This window comes from Choristoneura fumiferana, chromosome Z, assembly GCF_025370935.1.
Source record: "Choristoneura fumiferana chromosome Z, NRCan_CFum_1, whole genome shotgun sequence".
In the NCBI taxonomy this organism is placed as follows: domain Eukaryota; kingdom Metazoa; phylum Arthropoda; class Insecta; order Lepidoptera; family Tortricidae; genus Choristoneura; species Choristoneura fumiferana.
Window position 1 is genome coordinate 7,869,788 of NC_133472.1, and position 21,439 is coordinate 7,891,226.

The following is a 21,439-nucleotide window of genomic DNA, read 5'->3' on the forward strand; positions in this document are numbered from 1 at the left end:
CTTTTCACTTCGGTGGCGAGGAAATGAAATAGCAACAGTGGAAACAATTTTTGACTTACTATGTCCTTTATGACCTTTTATTGTTCACGCATTACTATTATAATTATATTTCTTTAGTTTTATTGCTTTATTTTACGTCCACTGCTGGGCATAGGTCTATTCTGATTGATTTGATTGATTTTTAGTTTTATACAAATTAAAAATTATTTTAAAAAAATATGTAGAAACTTCTTTGTTTGTGGCTGTTTACACCTGATTGCCTTGGTCTTAGACGAAGATTTTACTTTATACACTAGAGCATAAAAAGTCATTTTATGTCGCCTAGGCCCAGCATAAACACTAACTTTACAGCATAATACACTGCTACTTCTATATAGTTGATTGAACTTGAAATATGCATTTTGCACCGAAGGCGCACTCGCTCAGATGCGACCGACGAAGAGGCGCGCACTAGGCTTGCATGTGGCGTGCGAAACGGCTGGCATAGCGTTGATGTGTCACCTGAACAGGCTTGGTGAACCGTTGCTGCCTCCGATCAAAGGATTCGTCACGGTAAGTAAACTGTTAAGATAGAGCTTGCGTAGCTCTCACTGAACTAATAATGAAAGCGGTAAAAATGGTTTCGTATGCATTATTAACACATTCGCGACCATGATATCGCTCGCTAGTAACTAGTAGCAGCGTTTTTCCGTGTTACAGCGAAAACTGCTTACAGACGTGTGAGCCCTCACGAGTTTGAAGTATATGTTATCACCCCCACGATCATATAGAGAATGTAGTGTACACAAAAATCGGATAAAAATCTTAACTTACGTGTTAACCACCCTATCGATTATTAATCCCTCGACGCGACCTTACCCTACGCTGTCTTGATTGGTACCGAGGCTGACTGAAGTAACATGACAAATACGAACGTTTCCGATAAAATACGATGTGAAAGGATTTTACTACATCTGTACGAACAGAGAATCTTACTGTCGGTTTCTTGGCACTGAATGTGTTAAATATCCTAAGTAGGTATTTAGTATAATGCTAATAAATGACACGTTGTTGTTCAATTGTTTTATTTATTGTAATTATGTTTTTTTGAAATAAAATGTATTTATTACAAGGATCGAAGTGACTTCAGTATGTACATTGCATACTTTCTTGCTTGGCAATGTTTTTACCCAATTTAAAAATATTTTTTTGATATAGAACATGCCCTTTTGTTTCAGTGTACGGAGTCAGCTCAAGAGCTCTACTCAGTCGGCTACGGCCAACTGTGCTTTGGCGGGCTTCGCTTCAGGCAGATCGCTTGCGCCGACAAGCTGGCTCTGATGCTTACATGTGACGGGGACGTCTATGCGATGTCCTACGATACTATGTCGCCGCATCTTGTGCAAGGTGGGTAAGAGAGATGGAGGATAGGAAAGATTAGCCATCTAGTTTATAAACGGGCAGAACGTTTGAATTAAAAAAAAATGTTATTGCGGGGATGGCGTTTAAATACTCGTAGTAGTAGCGTGAAGTGAGTTAAGTATGTTTTCGGATGTAGTTTCGATATGAAGGGTAACAGATAGTACGCAAGCTATATTCTACTGATGTTCAAATTTATAAGGGTAGGTAGATAAGTAGGCACCTACGTGTTTAATGGTGTAAGTGCTACCTGACCCCAATTGCATATAATAAGGTGCAAGTAAGGTATTGATGAATTTCAAAACAAAATCGATAATCCTACTAATATTATAAATCTGTTTGTTTGTAACCTCTCCGATTTAGGTGGAATTCAGTGTACAGATAGTTTGAGTCCTGGGGAATGATAAAGGATAGTTTTTTACCAGAAAATTGCATATTTCCAGTGGGATAATGATAAACGTATTCTACCCGGACGGAATACGGGCAACAGCTAGTAGGTACTTACTCGTACTTTGTTATTATATTGAGTCCGATGAATGCTCGCAGCCGCGGGACCGGTCATCGTGGCATTCTTTTCCGAATTCCTATGTTCAGCAATGGATGTCTTCCGACTTATAACAATGACGTGCTTTATGCCCTTGCGGTTTGACATCGCGCCTTTCCCCAGGTTTCGAGAACAAGATAATAGTGCAAGTGGCGTGCCACATCGCCGGGCGGCACTACCTCTGCGTGTCGCAGTGCGGCGGCGTGTGGTCGTGGGGCGCGGGCGACGACGGCCGGCTCGGCCACGGCGACTCGGCGCCGCGTGAGGTGCCCGCCCAGATCAATCATCTGGCGCACCATGAGGTCGTGAGGGCCGTCGCTGGGGTCTCTAGCAGGTCAGTCGCCGCTGTAGCATCACCCGAGTAAGAAACGTTGCTTAACAAATGGAATGCTGTACCCAAAATCGATTATAGAATGGTGCTTTTAGCGACAAGGTCAGGTCAAGGATTGGTTAATTCACCGGAGTTGGCACGAATTAATTGAACCAAACTAATGTCACTTGTCACTGTGTGAGTACCTTTAATAAAATATACTGAGCGGCAAAAAGTCTGGCCCTCAAATGTATGCAGAATCGGTAATTTTGTATGAAGGGTGGGCCCAACTTTGTACCGCTGAGTATATTTTGTAAGCAATTGGCCTGAAATAATATAATAATAATATTTTCTTCTATTTTTTACACTGCATTTAGACGGTTATGAGACGAGTTAGCCTTAAAAACACGTCTATTACTTATTTAATCAACCTATATTTAATCATATTGTAATGCACACAGGCATTATCATTCACTCGTTCAATTCATTCGAGCCATTTGAATCCACCTGTAGTATAGTGCTCAAATCCTGTACCAATGCGGTTGTACCCCATTTGTATGTGTACTTTTCGTTCGCAGTGCGGTTATAACGTCCCGTGGCGCCTTATACACATGGGGACGCGCGAGCCACGGCCGCTTGTGCCACGACACACTGGAGAACTATCTGACGCCGCAGCTCGTCAGCTTCTACTCGCACATTATAGAGCGTGTTGCGGATATTGCAATTGGTGAGTGAACTTTGTATACGTAAGTTTTGAGAGCTTAAAGCTTTTTGCTCACGTACTTTTTGCCGTGCTCATTGTACAGTGGTGGAATGAAAAAGTTGACCAGTTTCAAATGAATATGTTACTTTTTTGAATGGCATTATGACGGAATATGTCATACTCGATCGATAAAAATGCAGTTACACTGAGCAAGTAAAAACAGACATCATGGTCAACCATTTCATGACGCGACTGTACCTACTTGCGGTAATCAATATTTTGCTCAAGAGGCTAATTTAACATAACAAAGTATTCATGCTTTTGTTTTACTATAAAACTATTTTATCCAACGTGAAACTAGAGATTATATATATTTTTTTCATATTTTTTGTTTTGCAAATATATCTCGTTAAATATTTACCATGTTGTATTTTTTTACCTTTTATGGCTCCACTGCTGAGATGAAAAGTTGTATGTATCACACGAGACACAATTTTTTTTACATCTCGTGTATTTGAACCCCCTCTCTGCGCTCAGGATTCTAACCTAGAATCCTTCGGCTACTTGGGATTCAAATCAAAACTCGCCGAAAAAACAACGTTGCTCTCTTGTTGTACAAATAACTATTAATTAATTAATTTTTTGAAAGGTTGGGGCGATGGCTACACGCTGTGCTGTACGAACGAAGGCACTGTCTACATGTTCGGCGACAATGACGGCGGTGCGCCCCGCGCCATCTTGCCAACAGTAAAGGTCACGCGTGTTTTCACTGGAGAAAACTTCCACGCCGTGATTACGGACCAGTTAGTATATAGTTTAACTAGACTTTAAGCCTCCCAGCTTCGCACGCGTAAACCCTTAGATCCAGTCGAATTGTATACCTAGTGTCATCCACGAAGACGCGTGATGTTGTCAAAATTAGACATTAATGACATTGTAATGAGAACCACGGCACGCGTCATCGTGAATGACTACCTATATTCCGCTAATTTACCAAGTTCCCATGAGACCAAATCAAATTAATTTCATATAAAGCCGTTTTAGCGTGAAAGTATTACAAAATAAAATTCAAAGAATCCTTTTTCAGAGCCTCTTTTACCAGCCTGTTAAGTGTCTGTTAGCTTATGTGAGAATCAAACAGCGTTGACATTGGCATTACAGATATAGGTCACATAAAATAACTGCTTAACTTATAATAGTGAAACAAGCCCTTTATGTATAACTTATTTCACAGAGGCGCGGTGTACACGTGGGGCAGAGGTGACTACTACCGGCTCGGCCACGGAACCGGGGAGAACTTGAGCTTCCCGAAATGCGTCGAAGATCTCAGAGGTGAATAAATATAGCTATCATTAAAAGTTTTGGAGGGTTTCAACAACTCTTTAGTATATATTTACATCTAAATGCGTCCGTACTCTATTGCACCTGTACAATGACAGTGTGTGACAACGCTCTATGAAGCCCAAATTAGCCGAGTCTCTTTCCAAAGACCGATGTGCAATCTTTATGGACCGGTATTGTACGCTGCATCGACCAATGAAACTGAACCTTAAAGTTAAGGTTTGAACGGCTGTTTCCAGGCAAGAAGGTGATAGACTTATCGTTGGGCGTTTCCTGCGGAGTGGCGCTCACGGCCGATGGGCAGCTGTACTCGTGGGGGACGCACGAGCGCGCTCACATATACTCGTCCACGCCTATCAAGATGAGTGTGCTGAGCCCCTCATTCAAAGCCAACGGTACGTAAAATTCATTAGTGTATAGCAGAAAAGGTCTAGACCTCCTTTTGAGGGTAATAGTTACTTCAAAGCGTGTACAGTAAAGGCCATAAATTTGTGTGTTTTACCAAAACGTCAATAATATCTATAACAACACAAAAACGACAAAAATTTGACGCGATAGCTATAAAATCTATATATTTATGACTTTGAGATATTTTTGCAAGTACACTTGACAGAGAAGACATAAATCTGACAACTATTAGGTGGAAAAATAAAACTGTTACGTAACTTGCCTGTAAGTTATTTGTTACAAAACGTTATTTGTTACCTCTTTAAGTGGATACATAATTTTGTTACTTTCTGGCGTATAATCACCAAAATGTTCTTACTACTTTATTTTTACTACTTTCTTCTTATCTTTTCTCTTGCAGGCGTCACAGTCGGTCTGATCAAAATGTTCGTTTGGAGCGAGGAGACCGCGCGTGATCTCCCGGCTTCACTACCCTTCGTCATAGATCTCTCCGACAGTACTTTCGGGTTAGTACACAACATCAAAGGAAGCAATGTTTTTTCCCGAAAATATAGTAAATAAAATAGGTCTTAGTGTTATAAGGATGTGTGCTGTTTTAGTAGGTTTCAATAGAGCAGAAATCCGCCTCACGCAGCGCTACTATATTAGATGCACGTCGCTCCATGCCAAGCCGTGCACCCGCGCTAGTTACTCGTAGCAGAACAGAGGCCCTTATGTTGTACCCTATCTGGGGTACATACGAGTAATTGTGAACATGGTCAACTTTTATCAAGTAAAAACGCATTGTTTAATAGTCACCGCATGCAGCATTGCTAAACCTACATTTTCTAGGAGCTAACCAGTTATTATTTTGTTTTAGGTTATTAGAGAAATTGCTAAAACTAGTCGTAGAAGAAAGCAACATCGCCGCTTGCGAGGAAGCTATGAAAGAAAATGAGTGCCTTGCTGTGTCCTGTTTAAACCTTTTGCGGCTGCAGGTAAATTTACAGACGTTTTATTTAACTTCACGTAACCTGATTGTTTCTTTAAGTCACTTTAAACTCTAATCGTACAGTCAAATCCGCCTTTGTACTTAACAATTTTTTTTTGTGACCTTTCTGTATTTCCTTTTTGTACAAAAACAGTATAATATAACAAACGAATAAACAAAAATATTTATTTATTCTATGACTCGCCTTAAGTAGTTGGTACTCTTAATTGAGCAGTGGTGATCATTTCCCATCAGATGACTCGCTTGCTCGTTCTTGTTTGCCTTCGTCTCTCAAATTAATAAAAAAACACTGGAAAATATGTTACCACGGCCTTATAACGTCGAAATGAGTACATATTTTTAAAGGTTTAGATATTTGGCACTTGACCATACCTACATTCAACAAAAAGTATGTACATTCGGTAAAAAATTTTTTTTACCTATTTTTAGTAAATACTCAATGCAAACTTATCGTTGTTTCCAGGTGCAAGCGTGGCAGTGCACCCGCGGCCCTATCTGCGAGGAGTCCAACGAGGTCCGTCCGTGGTGCGCGGGCCTGCACGGGGCGCTGGTGGCGCTGGTGGAGGGCCGCGCGGGGGCCGCGGCGACGGCGGCCGCGCGGCGCGCGCTCTCCGCGGCGTGGCCGCTACTCCTGCCCACGCCGCAAGTGCGCGCGCATCATCTGATCGGGCTGCTGCCGCAAGGTGGTAATGCTTTGTTTTTTTTAGTTGTTTGAGTGGCTCAAAAGGAAAGAACGGAACCCTTGTAAGCGGACGTGTACTTAATATTAATAAATAAGTTTAAAAAATATTCACAATGATTTTCAATCGGTGATCATGATCAGGTTCCCGTTTTTTCTAATTCAGTTATTGATGACGGTCACGATTAAGTCGCAGTTACATGTAACACTTTTTTTCTTTTACTTTAACAATTTTAATTTCTCAAATAATTTAGATTTGACATTGTTTGTGTCTTCTTTCAAAAGCCTTTATATCTAAGATACGAGATACGAGACTTATGAAAAACTCCCCATTATTATTATTAATTACACAGTGAGCTAATGAAGTGAGAATATTCCCTACTAAACTCCATTTTGCTGGTTATTACTATTTTTCAACTCCCGGTCTACATTTGCGTACACCACAGATCAGGCCTACACAATCAATACAATCAATCAATTGTGTAATTTTGTTTCTTTTCCCAACCCTCTCACACTCATGTACCAATGTCGACAGGTACGGGCGCCATAAGCGCGGGTGCACACTTCATGACGGAACTGTTAGTGTGGTCTCTGCTCGGCGGCGGCGGCCTCAGCGACGCGTTACAGAGCGCGCTCCAAGAACACTCCGCCGATGAATACTCACACCTCAAACTTAACGAGTGAGTACAGACTTTAAATTCTGAGGCGGAAAGGACAATCATCATCTTCAACGGAAATATCCTTGAACAAACGGTAAAACATCGGCAATCATCTCTAATATCTGTAAGCCATCCAGCCAACCAGCGGGAAGCATCCGGACGCTGCGTTTTCCGGTCATGAAACAAAACAATAACAAAAATTTATTCAAATTGATAGAACTATATCTATCTATTTATGTAGAGCGTGTGTTTCCCTCCGCTCGCTGACTGCACATTGTAGGCGAGTGAGAAATCAGCGCTGCGAATTCCTTTAGGAAAAAACACGCTGAAAGATCATTCAATCATTCATCATCATTTTGTTTATCTCTGACAGATGTTTTTTTTTATAGTGACTACGACCAAATTGACATAATCACTGGACACCGCTCAAATGGAATTTCGCCCTGTTGCCCGGACACGGAGTGCTGCATAAGTACGTATGGAGTCATATACCACACGTAGAAAATTACACTGACAAATTTTATTACTAGAGACTTTTCCCGCGGCGTCGCACGCGTAATCCATTAGATCTGACAGTTGCATTGAAGTTCCGGGATTTTATTAATTTCCCACGGGAATTCCATCATAAATTTCATTAACGTTGTACTGTCAAGGAAACTGAATCACGTGCCAGGGTGGGACCTTTTCGTAATCAATTTCGCTACAATTTCTTTGGCAAATGTATGGGATGTTAACATGACATTAGTAGCACAAAGGTTCCCCCTGGTACATAATTCAGTTTCCTGGACTGTATCTAAACCACCGTTCAGATTCTTAGATTATAATGTATTTATATATAATTTTGATGTAATGCAGGAATTAAACATTTAAATTGTAATGAAACATTTTAGTGGCTCTTAGAAATAAATAAAAAATAATTGAAAAAGGTTGCCAACTCTGACCTAGACAGTTCCAGTGTTATGGTGAGGACTGTACCCACAAGTTGACGTTCTCTTTTTATAGTAGCTGAGCAGTACCAGCCCAACAAGAAAACTGCGACGGAGAAAGCTGCGGCCGTGCCTTTGATGCATCTGGTATGTAGCAAGTTCAACATTGGCGAGGAAAAATAATGAGGAGGAAAAATTATGGGATGTCAGAAGTTTTTCTGCCGATGACATTGAGCCCTAAAGGTTGCATTTTTACCAAGCCTTTTTTTTAAGGTGAAACATCTTATCAACAATACGAGCTGCCAGACACAGATATATTTCAAGGCCGTGGTGAGCGGAGAGTCCATCGACTCCACCCAACAGGACACCGTCAGTCCTAGTTGCGAACTGCTCATTAGGTTCCAGAGGTTCGTAAATTGATTCTATGTAGTTTTGAACCGAGTACAGATGTTCTAAATTCGGCTCTATGTTTTTTAGGGACTATCAATGCTAGAAAGCTGTAATTTTGCACGGATATATGTGTAGACTATGTCGCAAAATTTTTGTAAATCTGACGTCCCCATAGCGATACTTCTAAAATTTTCATTAATCGAGCGCCGGTGGGTGGAAAAATTTGAAAAAATTCAGGATGATATGACTTAATTTTTTCGTAATGGCTACGGAACCCTATTTCGGGCGTGTCCGACACGCTCTTGGCCGGCTTTTTTTTGTGCGTCGATGTTGTCGCCTCCTACGAGCCAAACAGGAAGGTGTTACAAGCTTATTTTATTTATCTTGCAACGTTGCTTTTTTTCTCGAATTAATGATGTGTCCAGCAAAAGTTGAGATTCAATGCAGGTTATCTATTTATTTAGTTACATACGCGCGGCACCTCTGACATTATTAACATTGACGACCGGATAGCAAAGTCGTTAGAAAAACTGGCTATGAAGCTCTACGTCCCGGGTTCAATCCCGGTCGGGGCAGATATTTGTATGAAAAATACGAATGTTTGTACTCGAGTCTTGTGCGTTAAATAGTTATTTAAGTCTATACAAGTATGTTTAAGTACCCGGCATTAAAGATTGCACATCGGTCTTTGGAAAGAGACTCGGCTAATTTCGGCTTCGTAGAGCGTTGTCACACACTACTTACGTGACTTTGTTAGTTGTTTGTCGTTATACAGGTGCAATAGAGTACATAGATGAAAATATATAATATAGAGTTGTTGAAACCCCCCAACTTTAAATTGTACGAACGATGGCATCTTTAGAAAAAAGGGGGAACTTTCCTTTTTCTATTAGTTGCTACAGCTCTAGTAGATATCCGAAGTTTACATGTCATTAATTTGACGTAAACTAATTAAGTCCATAAACTGGAGAGTTTATTTGATATAAAACGTCACTTAATAAATACGATGGTTGATGGTCGCCAGTGTTAGGGCAGCCAATTACCTCTTTCCAAAGACCGATGTGCAATCTTTATCGCCGGGTACTGTACAAGCTTTGCTTACTTCGGGACTAATCAATTGGTGTCAGTTGTCCCATGATATTTATTATTATTATTACAGGCTGTTATTTTGTGAGGCGATGTGGCTCCGTGGCGGTCGGAGCAATCGCGGCGGCGTTCGGGCGATCCTCACTGAATACATAGAACTGCTCTCTAAACACGTGCAGACCACTCTGGATGAGTTCTGCAATGCCGTGTTCAGGGCCGACAACGATCAGCTGAGCAAGCTGTCTGAGATTTTAGCGGCTGATATTGTTGGTAAGTTTATTTCACTAGATGGCGCTCGAGCGATCCCGTTGCAGAGTTATCTCGTGGAGATCTAACAAAATTTGTCCTAAGCTCTGGAAGGCAGAAGAAATCTAGCTGTGGAATATTAGGGAGTGTAAGGGTACTAGAGTTACTCCTTACTTGGATCTCTAATGGGGGGGTTCTTTGGGTGCCTAAGGACTGGTACGACGCTTTGGAATCAAAAAAGCTATAAAATATATCGTCTTCTTGATAGCCGAGGTACGGTATGTCATCGTTCTTGGACAGCGCCCTCTATTCTTGTTTAAACTTGAAATATTATTCCACGGGAACGCAATACCGGGATATCAAGTATCCTATGTCTCAATGCAAATCTTTGTCAATATGTACGCCAAATTTAATGTAAATCCGTTCAGCTGTTATTGCGTGATTGAGTAACAAACATCCAAACATCTTCACAAAATTTTACATTTATAATATTAGTAGGATGTCTGTATCGAGTCTTGACAGATCATAAGAAGTTGCCATGTCCGTTGTTTGGTGGTATCAAGTCCCTTATAATGCATAATTTCTCACAGGCCGCGTCGTGAGCGAGCTAGCGATATGGGTGGCCGCCTGCGTCGGCCGCTCGCCCAATTGCCTCGCGGACGCCGGCGACGCCCTCATAAAGATCTGCCGAGCTTGCGACGAGGCCGCCCAGATCCTGCCCGGCGCGGCCGCGCTCGACATAGACCAGATCGGCTGGCCGGGCCTCGTCACCAAAACCAACCAATACCACATCAATATTATACGCAAGTGAGTCCAGTAGCTCTAGCTTTTAGATTTTTTTTTCGCTTACGATATATATCTATACTTCGTTTTTTTAGCATTAGAAAGACGGTAAGCGATCTTGACGTGTCTTTTTATTGAAAAACACTTTTGAAAAATAAGTCACAGCAAATATGTAACAATTAAATTAAATTAAAAAAAAGATCTATGATCTTGATCCATCACATTATCATAAGTAATAGTTACAGTTTTTTATAAACCGTTTTTCAATAAAAAAACTCGTCAAGATTGTTTACCCCTTTTTCTAATGCTAAAAAAAACGAAGTATAGTAGCTACATACATTATGTAGCGACTAATCCTTTCCCATTGTTATTTCTCGGAAACGTTCGTATTTGTCGGGAATGGGTCGCATCAAGAGATTAATAAACGATATAGAGTGCGCCTAAGTTAAGCTTTTGAATGACGCCATCTTCCCATTCCCAGATGCGACCTCCAGAACCATTATAAAGAGGGCGGCTCGTGGATAATAGTCCGCGGTCTCGTGTATGACGTGGAACACTTCGAGTGCGAAAACGCCAGCACCAACGAGTTGGTACGCAAGCTGCGGGGGTGTGACGCGACATCCGCGCTTAGCGTCGAGCCGCATGCGATTTACCTGTCGCTCATAACTGAGAGATGCATCGGAATGGACGCGGAGCAGCTGCACACGCACCAATTAGAGGTGGGATCCTGGTATATGTAGCTATAGGACTTAGCCCTAACACAATTGACTAAGTGTAGTGGATTTAACAGTCAGCAACAAAGACATGAATACAGCCAAAGTGCCAAAAATATGTATACAAGACTTTATTGCTTCAAAATTAAGGTCGTTTATAAATATTTTTGGCACTTTGGCTGTATTCATATCTTCGTTGCTGACTGTACAACGAGTGCGTGCAACGAGTCATCTTGTATCAGACAGTTTTTATAAACTTCTAATGTTCGTGGCTCTTAGCGCCTGTTGCTTTGCTTTAAGGGCTTGTTTACACTTCATTAAGTAGCAAGTAGCAAGTGATTGGTTAACATGTTTTTACCATGATATAAGTATTAAGAAATCGTTTACGCATTGCTTAGTTGCGCTTTTGCAAGTGCAAAGTGTGCAACCAAATAGAGGACGAACAACGATTATAATTCACAAATATTTTTAAATGATAGTCGCGGCCATCGCTTTAGAAATAAAAAAGGACGTATTAGTTGAAATCGAAAAAAATAATAGGTTATGACAAAGAAAATGGATAAGCTGAAGAATTTTGTATTGAGCTAGTTATAAACTTTTCCAGGAGCGTTAAGACTGAGTACCGCATACCCGCATAGGTATGCGGTACTCAGGAAAACGTGACCGAATGTCTATTCACTTCCCAATAGCACTTCTCACACACACTTGTCACGTAATAGCGTGTTTTTACTAATCACAATGCACCTTTACTTGCTACTTAACAAAGTGTAAACAAGCCTTTAGACAAAGATTCTACTTTATGCTCTAGACTATAGAGAGAAGAATTTATGCACTAGAGTCTAGAGCATAAGTAAATATTATTTTCTTTTAACATGCTAAAAGTTAACGTTTGGCCGCAGGAATGTACGGCCTCCCTGCGCGTGCACCACTTGATGACGTCAGCGGCGTTCCACCTCGCGCTGAGCGTGTCGCAGTGCGGCGTGCAGTTGGCACGCTCGCTGCCCGAGCAACAGGCGGAGCGCGAGGCCGACACGCATGCCACCGCCGTGTTCCTACGAGGAGGGCTGCAGGTTTGTAACAACAATTTTTTCACACCTCTCTTCAGAAAAGTAACTTTTCCTCCTGTCGAGAGGGAGCAAAGTGCAACCTGCAATTAATGCAAATGGCAATTTTTGAAGTTGATATAATTGGTTTAGAAATATTTTTTCAAGTTTCTTAATGCTCGGTGTGAAAAGTTGTATGAGCCAAAGCTTTAATTAGTCTCGGCGTTAACACTTGCTCATTGGCATACGATTCTACCTTAGAATCCCTCGCTACGCTCAGGATTCTATTGTAGAATCCTTCGCTACATTCTGGATTCAATGTACGCCCTCGCCGTAATACACTATTTTGCTCCCTTGTGACACAAAGCTACCACAGCCGCAGGCAGTACGCCCCCAGCGCGTGCACCACGCGACACAGCGCGCCACCAGCGCTGAGCGTCCCGCAGTGCGGCGTGCAGTTTCATTTTATTTCAGTAACAGTTTGAGCGAAGCACTATTCAAGCCTCGGCCGGAACCCGGGTTTGCCGGCCTCTACAGTAATTTACTATTGTTAAACAAATGATGATGATCCGAGCGATTTCGGCCATGGCGACCACTTCAACTCCTAATTCGATTGGCGCTCATGCGCTCTAAGATGGCCTACACAGCCTACGAGTATCTTTGCTGCGAACGTAGTCGTTTGTCCCGGGCGTAGTAGCATCCGCGGAGAGGTCTCTTCGCCTGCCTGCCTGCCTTAGGTGGGAAACAACACGGAGTGGCAGTTACCGGTTATAAGTTCGCACAAATAGGCGTAAGTGCCAACGCCAGGGGTCACTCTCGACAGTAGTAGGATCCAACGCAGGTCCACTGATCAGTTACTTCCTGCTTTAAGTTGGGCAGCCCCCGACCACTATAAGGTACTGATCAGGCTTAGCGTTAACTTGTTCCGCCTGGGTGAACGAAGGAAAAGCGCACGAGGCGTCGCGAGCAGGCCATCAACCCCCGACCACCTGGGGGGAGTACATTTGTCGCGTGTGCGGCCGGGGGATCCTGTCCCGAATCGGCCTATTTAGTCACGAGCGCAAGTGTCGTCGTGATGCTAATTAGATCATCTGTAAAAGATGTCAAGGCCTATTATTATATTACGTCCGCATTGACGGCATGTAAGTACAGCGTCCACGTTATTAACTCGTTATAAATGGCGGCAGGTGGCAGGGACTTGCGCTCGAACTTAAACAAATACAAACAGTTTAAAAATAAGAAGCACGCTTTATAGACCCTCGATACCGTTTTTGGCCAAGGCATTTGACAGTTGTTAAGTTGCGTGTCAATACCGCAGTTATGGCTACTTGCTGGAAACACATAAATCTCGAGTTAGCGTTAAGCTCAGTTTAGTAGTGTCAAATTGTATGGAACTGTCAAGCTTAAGCCTGAATTAACTACTAAATCTCGATTTATTTTTTCCTGCAAGACGGCCTTAGACGTTAAGTTAGTGAAAATTAGGTCATGAGGTTCGTGAAAGTCAGTATAAGGCTTGGGCCAATGTCAGTTAAATTAAATATAAATATATTCTTCTTATTCACGTTGTACGGTGATTGTAGTTTTTGCAACTTGATAGCAAAATTCCAGAAACCACGCGGAGACAACTTGCGCATTAAAAAATGTCAGACACGAGAGCAATATAGAATTTTGTGATCACTGTTCACTGATAAGGTTAATCGCCGCATAAAACACTATCAAAATTCTACTTCAACTAACCAAAGAAGCAGAAATACCAAAATTAGATATCTTCTACATCCGCCATGTTCGAATGCTACAAATCGAATCCTGAAAGTCAGTAGCGGCGTGGTGCTGCGGCGCAAACTTGCTGCCTACTGACCTAATGCACGCCAATGGTGTCTTTTATCTCAAGAATCCTTCCGTTTTGTTCCAGGACGCTCAACCTCCGAACCCGTTCGAGGAGGAGAAGGCCGAGGCCCGCAGCGGCACATCCACCGGCGGCAATAGTCCCGCGGGCGACGCGCCGCCGCCGTCGTACACGCCGCGCGCGCCCCGCGCCCAGACCAAGGCGGACGCGCTTTTACTGGCGCTAGGAGAGCCGAAGCTACATGTGAGTGCTGAGGATTCAAAATTAAACGGCTTCGCTCGCACAAATAATTACAAAAAAATCAAAACATTTATTCTGCAAGTAATTACTTATGTAATTTTTTTATATTACTTTCGCTTTCGGAAATACCATCATAGTCAAGAAGAATACGCAGAAGGATTTTTTTTATAGGAAATATAGAATTACATCTGGAAGTTAAATTGGATTCCTAAAAATTACGTTGTGGTCATTTCCGTTGCTTTTAAAAAATCGTGCAAATTTTTGTCTCTAGACTTAGCAGTTAAGATTTTGGGTTTTTACTGAGGTACATAAAAATAGCCTGTGTTTTTCCTTAAGTTTTTATGGTAATACGGCTAGACTTTTATAGGTTAATAGCGTGATCTGTTATCAATTTCTGTTATAAATCGTAGAGCTAGCGTCTCGAGCATTCACGATTGCCTTTACATCAAATAATTGTCGCCACGGAACACTGACTACAACGCGAATTTAACATTTAATTAAACATACACTAATGCCTACAATTTCCTTCCCAAGGATCCCCTAGCTCTGCATCTGTGGTACGCGTGCGAAAGACGCGAGGGCGCCGCCCCACACTTCCCCCCTGATCACCCGCTAGAAGAGTTCCGACGTGCGCTGCTCGCAGTCCTGCTCTATCACGCTGGATTGAAGGAACAAGCTCTCGCCACAGCTAGCGCTGGTAAAAAACACTATTATTTTTAATAGGTATAGAAAGTCTTACAAAGGCTCTGAGCTCAAAGTTGTTGACGACTATGTATACCTGGGAGAAACGGTCCAGTTAGATAGGCCCAACTTCGAGAAAGAGATCATATCACATGTCAAATCCGACTCGGATGGACAGCGTTCGGGAAGCTTCGCAGTGTCTTTTCGTCCAAATTACCGCAGTGTTTGAAGTCAAAAGTCTTTGACCAGTGTGTGATGCCAGTGATGACACACGGATCTGGGACGTGGGCGCTAACGATGGGCCTCATGAGGAAGCTCAAAGTCACTCAAAGGGCTATGATCGGGGTTTCTCTGTGGGATAGGATCAGAAATGATGATCGGCAGTAGAACTAAGGTTATCCTGAAGTGGCAGTGGGTGGGGCACATTGCTCGCAGGACTGATGGTTGATGGGGTCAGAAGGTTCTCGAATGGCGTCCGCGGACTGGGAGATGAACTGTCGGTAGGCCTCCAACAAGATGGAGCGACGACCTGGTTAAGATCGCGGGATCGCGGTGGATGCGGAAAGCACAAGACCGGTCTGAGAGCCTTGCCAGTGGACGTCTTTCGGCTGACATGAGGATACAAAGTCTTTGCTAATCCTGGTTGCCTGGATGCCTCAATTTTGTTGGCGGTTATGAGGATAATATGGTTTCCAGTAGTTCCCATTGGTAAAGATCGTGGTGGACTGTGGATACAGTTAGTTAAAAGCACTGATTGATAGATTTTATGGTCGAAGCCCAAATTGCCTAATGGTCGATAGATATAAATCTAAATTTCGTAGTATTTCTAACATGCATTGGTTTTTACAAGCTTTTATTTAGTTTTACGTGTCCCGATGTCTGTCTGTCTGTCTGTAATCAAATCTTACAAGTTAAATTTGACCAACTTCCAGTAGTCAGATTGATTTGAAATTTGGTATACTTATGTAAATTGCGTGACAATACAATAATCTAGTAGTGACATCCTGGTAATCCGGCCAGGATCGTCCCCGCAGGACGGAACTCTTCAACGGTTAATAGCATCGACTTGAAATTAGGTATGCAAATGTGGTTTAGGTGACAATGCAAGTACAGTCAATATAAAGTACAGTCAGCAAAAAAAGCTTGTATTAAAAATGTTTGTTTTCCAAAAACTTGTTAAAACTGCCAATTTCTCTTAGATCCATTTATTTTGGACAAAATTGAGCGAAAATCCTAACTGAATTTCATTCTACAAATGTATAACTAAACTTGTTGTTTTCTAGAAATGGACAAAGGCGAAGTAAAACTATCGCCGGCAATGTCGGAAATAGTGAAAGCAGTGCAACAGAGCAAATGGACCCTCATGCGAGTGAAACAGCAACAGTCCCGTGGATATAAAGAGGTACAGTATCAGTGGTTTCAAGGTTCCCAACATCTCATGAAGTACTTTCTTATTCTGACAAAGAATCCATTCTATATTGACCGATTGATGTCATGTCATTGAAATTTTTATTTCATGTCATATAAATAAAATTAACAAATCTAAACAAAATTTAGCATGTAAGTTTGGTGGGTTAGACAATAGGGAAATTACTGATTCTATAAGAGGTATTCCACTTTTAGCTATGAGTTGGCGACGCTTTTACGTTCCTTCTAGCTTTCGAGTGTCTAGTCTATGAGTGATCACCTATCATAAATGACCAACTAGCTAGTGAGGCTTCTTGTATAAAACAAATATTTCACAGGTATGCGCAGTGCCACTCGAGCGCGCGCGTTTTTTGCTACACGAAGTACGAGCAGCGATATCACCGGCCGTGGCCGCCCTGCAGAAGCGGCCTCCCTCGCGCCGCCCGCCCTCCGCCAAGCGAATATTCCAGAAGGTCGTCAAGGTCGCAAAGACGGGCTCGCTCAATAAATGGTAAAGCAACTCGAGGGTGTCACCTAATAGTCTCTATTGGGATTCTTTGTCATATAAAATAAACACTTATTTTAATTTTAGTTTCGAAACCACGAAAGACCTACGCAACAGACAAAACAGTCTAAGCAAAAGCATGCTCAAAGCTACAGGCAGTCTGCTACAAGGAGACGCTTTGCTAATAAAGTCATCCATAGCAAACGCTTCCAGCAAAACTCCTGACGAACTCACACCGAGCCTAATCGAAAACTCTAAATCCTCCCAGAACATGGAAAGTGCCAGCGATCCAAGTTCCAAGGAACTGGCCAATCAGCAAACTAAAACTAAAGATAAACAAAAGATAGATAAAGATGTGAAAAACGCCTCTAATATTGACGGACAACGTACAGATAAAAGCGATTGCAAACTGTCTGAAAGAGAGGACGACGATAAAACGCCAACTAACGAAATATCAATTAGTTCCATCAATGATACCGACAATTCGATACTCAAAGAATCGATGGAAAGCGGTAAGCAGGTTATGTTGCTGGCCGACGACTTTAAAAATGATCTGATTATGGCCGATGAAGAAAAAGACGATGATACATCGGAGAGGAACAAGTTTGTAAACGCTTGGGTGGCGAAACTCGCGTGTGAAGAAAAAGGTACCATTGTGTTGTAGTGTAGCTACTTACTCTAAAGTTTTTATCTAGGCTTTTCTAGGACATGCTTGCAGCTACTAATTGAAAATAAGCCGGGTTTAGAGTCCATTATATCAAAGCATTTCTTGCAGATTTGTACTGGATGCTAGAGGAAGTAACTTCAGAACAACAGAATATAACCACAGCTGTCGTTGACTTTGCCATCTCGGAGACACCCTGCGACATTGATATATTGAAACGAGCACTATATTGCCAGGTAACATTACTTAACAAAGATTCAATGCATTCGCTTACAACTATGATATGATGATAATAATGCTTGATTTTCAGACTAAAAGAGCGGAGATAAGACGCAATGGCTACGTCATGATCAACAAGCTCCTCTGTGCCGTTCAAACCATGTCGGATTCCATAAAATACGCGGGCCTCGTTGGATTGCTAGGAGGGCTCATGTATGAGAGTCCTCCGTATTCACCTTTGAAACCCCACTACCCATTAACGCCGACATTACAAGGGATAGAGTCCGTGATCCCGTACACGAAGTATATGGTGCTTCTAGAGAAATCCAAGCTTCTGGATTATATTCTAATTGAACTGAAGGCAAAGGTTCTTAATGGGGAGATGGCTGTACCGCTGCCGCTCAAGATGAGTGCTAATTATGGCGCGCACGCGTTGCTCAATAAACCGGCGAGAGGCAGGCAAGTGATTTTTAACACGCTGTCAACTGAAGGCGTTAGGCCTTCTCAAAGGATCTCCACAACGACTGCTTTTGTGCTATCTACAGTTAAAAATTTCCCGCAATCTTTACCTTCACCTTACATTATATTATTTATTTTTTGGTCCAAAGGTCAATATCCCTAAGATGCCACATTGAAAACCCGAGTTTGCATGCAAGATTAAACGGAGTAGTTGTATTGCTTGGCCGAAACATTGACATACACACATTACAAATATTCTATTGTTCACTCTGTTTCATGGCATACTGTGCGTATTGTTCAGCTTGAATGACGCCGGACTCGTAACTATTACGCCAGATATTGAATCTACGATATGAGGACTATTTTTCTCACAAAATAATATAGTGTGTACGAGTTACGATGCCAGGCGTCCGGGCCGCGTAATACGCACAGTACATCCTTAAAACAAGTTGTTTTTGTTCAACCACCCCATAGGTTCCTGTTAACGTTCCTGACTCTTTTGGCGGAGGGATGCCAGGGCCCAGAGCTGGAGCAGCTCATAAACGGTGGCGCGCTCAGCTCGTGTCTCACGCTGCTCAAGCAAATAGGCGGTGAAACTATGCAGATATCCAGCGCGGCACCCTTCTACTCTGCTAGGCACAAATGTACTTACACTTAAACTAGTTTGCTAATACCGTTCGGAACTCGAAGCAAAAGATCGGTTTTTTTTTCTTTCGCATTTAAATCTTCAGGAAAACGAAGAAAACTGACGAGTCCCGAGCGACAAAATTATGGTTTCTCTATCGATCCTTTGCCCGAATTTCATATGTCATAGTGTATCGTTTTCCATAATTTTCTGAAATAAACTTATTTCTGAAATAGTATTTTCTTCAGAGTTGATATTAAACTAACCTAACCTAACTTACTGCATTCTATAAGATGACATTTAAAAAAATCCTGAAAACAGCACGGTTCTATATATTTTATGGCAAACGTTGGTATGACAAGTGAAATTCGGGCAAGTAAAGGTATACGAACATTATGGTTGTACTGTATACAGTGTCTAGTTCTTCTAAGTCGCTACAGTTTTAACAGAGCGGTCGTGGTCGTCGGCTCAGGATTAGTAGTGAACCTTTATGACAACTATCCTGGAATAATGATTATGCAATGCTTATGGTTAAAGCTAGTAAATAAATAAATATATTTTAATGTATTGTTGGAGCCCCCTTAATTAGATTACTATTTAATCTAAATAATTAAGTTTGAAAATTTCTCGGAAATTTTTGGAAATTTACGCAAGATATTATAGGAAATTTAAATTTATGAAATGGCTAGTTTCGATCCCCATACAAAATTGTGAGAAGTTTTCGTAATCTTCCTATGTGAAAAATTCCGCAATTTTGGTAAGTTTCCTTTGGCACATCAGACATCCTGTGACATGTTTTTACTGGCCAGTACTATGGATGAAATTGGTTGTATAACTTCATCATTTCATCTAGTTATCGAACGGCTGATGATCTTCGAGGACGAGAGACTGGGCGCTCGAGCGCGCGGCGCCTCCCTGACGGGCCCCGAACTAGCTTCCCTCATGAAGATCGGCACGAGAGTCGTGCGCGGCAAAGACTGGAAGTGGGGTGATCAGGTAAGCTGGCGACGCCTGTATATCGTCACTACTTTGAAAAAAGCTCGTATCTCAAAATCGATAATTTTTCTGAGTGAACTTTATGAAAATTATTTCAAGAGTCAATTTTGATGACGCATTGATTTGAGATACGAGTTTTTTTTAAAGTAGTGACGATATTAAGTCGGGCAACAACACAAAGCACGGGTGTTGCCTTTAGCTCATACTACACTCACCACTAGCCAGACAACATCCGCCTGGTGAGATCTCTCTATTGTAGCCTACACAAGGGTGCTTTAAAATGTAGGTATGTCTTTATTTGTGCGTCTTTTCCTCACTTGGAATAATCCAGCAAGCTAGCATGTGGGAACGCCTGATAGAAACCACCACCATCCACGCATATTGCAACAGATAAATGGCTAAAGAACTACTTAAGAGAGAGGCCCCATTGGTGCGTTGCGTTGCGTCGCGTTGCCCCACGGATCAACGTATTGTATACCGCGCCTGCGCCTGCGCTGCGTCGAAACCTGCGGAGCTGCGGTAGCGCAGCGGCATCATCCCTCCCCTGCTTCGTCTCTTGTCCGTCGATCAGTTGAAACGATGCGTGCGACGACTAACGCATCAATGTGACGTGCCATAAAACATATATATGTAAAGTTATCATTAGAGTGCAAAGGTATCATTAGATTCGCCATAACGGTCGAAGTGACATAATAGTCTATATATTTCAATAAAGCGACAGCGAAAAAAAAATGGCGGGGAAATTTAAAGCTATGGATGTCTATTATACTTCTTCTAGAGGGGCGTTTTCACAAAAACTTTCCAAATGTATTTAATTTTTTCATACAAATTTTATGAGTCAGTTTGGTGTATGAAAAACGTCACAAAACTGACACTATTGATTGAGACATTTTTATAAACTATCGGGATCTATAGTGCTTTCAATTGAAAACAAAGAAAAGGTACATATTTTTGTGAAAATGCCCAGAAACCCCCCTTGATCATCGGCTGGTCCTTTTCGCAGGACGGCGTGCCGGGGTCCGAGGGTCGCGTGATCGGCGACATCGGCGAGGACGGCTGGGTGCGCGTGGCCTGGGACTCCGGCGGCACCAACTCCTACCGCATGGGCAAGGAGGGCAAGTACGACTTGAAACTGGCGCGCACCCCCTCCCCGCCGCCCTCCGACGACGAAACCGTCAACGAAGATGGTGAGTAACTGCTATTATATTCTGGTATTATAACCTCCTAACGCGCAGAGTCCTTTATAAAGGACTTAATGCAATTTGAACATCAAACTCTATCATAAATGACATAAAGTTTGATGTTCATAAATCAAAAAATTTACTTGGGCGTTAGGAGGATAAGAGTACGATGAGTCTAAGAATTGAACTAACAATTATTCGGATTGGGTATTAGACGATCGGATAGCCCAGTGGTTAGAGAACCTGACTACGAAGCTTGAGGTCCCGGGTTCGATTCCCGGCCGGAGCAGGTATTTGTATGAAAAATACGAATGTTTGTTCTCGAGTCTTGGGTGTTTAATATTTATTTAAGTATGTATAGGTGTCATTCACGATGACGCGTGCCGTGGTTCTTAT

General features: G+C 42.2%; 1 protein-coding gene across 1 annotated transcript in view; it reads left to right on the forward strand.

The window, feature by feature from the left end:
- LOC141445504 (probable E3 ubiquitin-protein ligase HERC2) overlaps nucleotides 1-21,439 on the forward strand; it is a 124,209-nt gene that overhangs the window by 35,476 nt on the left and 67,294 nt on the right. The window contains 23 exon segments of the mRNA XM_074111345.1: nucleotides 4,190-4,287; nucleotides 4,536-4,691; nucleotides 5,105-5,210; nucleotides 5,564-5,681; nucleotides 6,159-6,378; nucleotides 6,910-7,054; nucleotides 7,423-7,505; nucleotides 8,036-8,106; nucleotides 8,233-8,366; nucleotides 9,509-9,705; nucleotides 10,272-10,488; nucleotides 10,946-11,183; nucleotides 12,077-12,247; nucleotides 14,133-14,309; nucleotides 14,841-15,003; nucleotides 16,271-16,389; nucleotides 16,733-16,905; nucleotides 16,987-17,546; nucleotides 17,675-17,799; nucleotides 17,874-18,241; nucleotides 18,716-18,885; nucleotides 19,720-19,862; nucleotides 20,866-21,049. Of these exon segments, the coding sequence (XP_073967446.1) occupies nucleotides 4,190-4,287; nucleotides 4,536-4,691; nucleotides 5,105-5,210; nucleotides 5,564-5,681; nucleotides 6,159-6,378; nucleotides 6,910-7,054; nucleotides 7,423-7,505; nucleotides 8,036-8,106; nucleotides 8,233-8,366; nucleotides 9,509-9,705; nucleotides 10,272-10,488; nucleotides 10,946-11,183; nucleotides 12,077-12,247; nucleotides 14,133-14,309; nucleotides 14,841-15,003; nucleotides 16,271-16,389; nucleotides 16,733-16,905; nucleotides 16,987-17,546; nucleotides 17,675-17,799; nucleotides 17,874-18,241; nucleotides 18,716-18,885; nucleotides 19,720-19,862; nucleotides 20,866-21,049 (4,136 nt within the window).